The 1,829-nt window shown below is 47.3% G+C and overlaps 1 protein-coding gene across 1 annotated transcript in view; it reads right to left on the bottom strand.

The window, feature by feature from the left end:
- LOC106813056 (nuclear hormone receptor E75-like) overlaps positions 1-1,829 on the bottom strand; it is a 24,772-nt gene that overhangs the window by 8,885 nt on the left and 14,058 nt on the right. The window contains exon 4 of the mRNA XM_014817101.1: positions 302-441. Within this exon, the coding sequence (XP_014672587.1) occupies positions 302-441 (140 nt within the window). The remainder of the gene's footprint in view (positions 1-301; positions 442-1,829) is intronic.

Here is a 1,829-nt window from a genome sequence, read left to right as displayed (position 1 = left end):
GTGTATGTGTGTGTGTGTGTAGTGTGCGTGTGTATGTATGTGAGTGAGTGTGTGTGTGTGTGTGTGTGTGTGTGTGTGTGTGTGTGTGTGTGTGTGTGAGTGAGTGTGTGTGTGTGTGTGTGTGTGTGAGTGTGTGTGTGTGTGTGTGCGTGCGTGCGTGCGTGCGTGCGTGCGTGCATGCGTGCGTGTGTGCGCGTTTGTGTGGCGTCCGTGTGTGCGTGCGTGTGGCATGCGTGCGCGTGAATGTTCGTGTACACGAGGCAGCCATGAATACATGGATGATGAGCAGCTGCTCTCTCACCTGGATGATGGTGTTCGACAGCTTCCTTTCATCCTCTATCTGCACAATGAGCGCGCTGGCCTGCGACTGCGCGTTCACTCTCTGCATCTCCGCCATTATCTTCTGCTTCTCCCGCTTCGGTACTCGGCCGAATCTCACCGCTGCGGGGCAAGGCAAACGAATCAAGATTATTGTAATGAACCGTCTTTATTTACATTGACATCGACATTGGAAATCATTACTACAAGGCGTGAATGTGGTTTAATATAGACCTCTGTAGGCATCGTCCTCGTCTATCGCTAGGTGATCGCACGCCTTATGGAAATGGTAGATGGAAGGAAGATAACGAATATGCACGAAGACACGGCTTCGTCGCATGGGACCGCCATGGTTACATGCTTAACGATTGCAGCGACAATATCTGACACACATCACTGGGAAACTACATTCAACGATCACAATCAATGTAAATTTAACCGATGTACGTATCACCTTTGCAGAATTGAAGATGGTGACGTTACGTGTCAAGTTATGCCCTCAACTTTGAGTTTATACGCGAATGCAACAATTTGATTAGGCTTTTATTAACGCGTAGTGGCGATTTCTCTTCTCTCCCATCTTAACATACGCACTATATGTCGACAGTATGTAAGTGCTAGTCAGCCATATCTTTACTGTCCAACCGGCTACGACATTTTACTGTCGAGTATGTGGCCAGTCAACCACGTCCTTCAACTCTATAGCTTTGCTGGCTCTTTGTAGGCGCTCGGCGTAGATACACACGACTGTTTGACTGCCTATGTACAACATCGATCACAGAGCACCGGCTACATATATGTTCCATTCTACAGGAGCGTGAAACGTCGAGGCGAACCGCGAGGTTGCTCGTGCCAAAACCTGTTCATCTGTTTATGGAAGAAACTTGCATAGTCCTACTGTACAGTTCTCCTCATGTAGGCCTACACACACGCATACACATATACACGCACACGCACACGCACATACACATATACCCGCACACGCGCGCACACACACGCACACACACACACACACACTAGATAGATAGATAGATAGGATAGATAGAATCGATAGATAATAGATAGATGGATGTATAGATAGTTAGACGAATAGAATGAGTGAGTGAGTGCACCCAGAAATGATGAAAGAGAGAGATATGACAGTGATGAATCTAGGTATATGAAGTAATAAAGTACGCATACCTGAACTTATTGTGAATATACGCGAATAATGTGCTGACTAGGGAATGATGAACGCACGTTATAGTCTTCGAACGGAAGCAACCAAGTACATGAGTCAGAAGGCGAACCGTCTCTAAATTTATTTGAACAGTACAGCTGCTTATAGGCATAACTGGCGCTGAGAAAGCAATGTACGATTTTCATCTAGTAGTGCTGAGAGAGGGTCTATGTCCCCCAGGGTACTGCCGGAACGTACCCTGGGTACGGTCCGGTATACCCGGAACGTACCCTGGTACTATCTAATATGCGGCGGACCGTACCTCGTCTACTCGCACTCGGGAGTCTAAGGA

The sequence above is a fragment of the Priapulus caudatus genome, unplaced genomic scaffold (assembly GCF_000485595.1).
Source record: "Priapulus caudatus unplaced genomic scaffold, Priapulus_caudatus-5.0.1 Scaffold720, whole genome shotgun sequence".
Classification (NCBI taxonomy): Eukaryota; Metazoa; Priapulida; class Priapulimorpha; order Priapulimorphida; family Priapulidae; genus Priapulus; species Priapulus caudatus.
The sequence above is the reverse complement of the archived record's forward strand: the minus strand, read 5'-3'. Positions and strand labels throughout refer to the sequence as shown.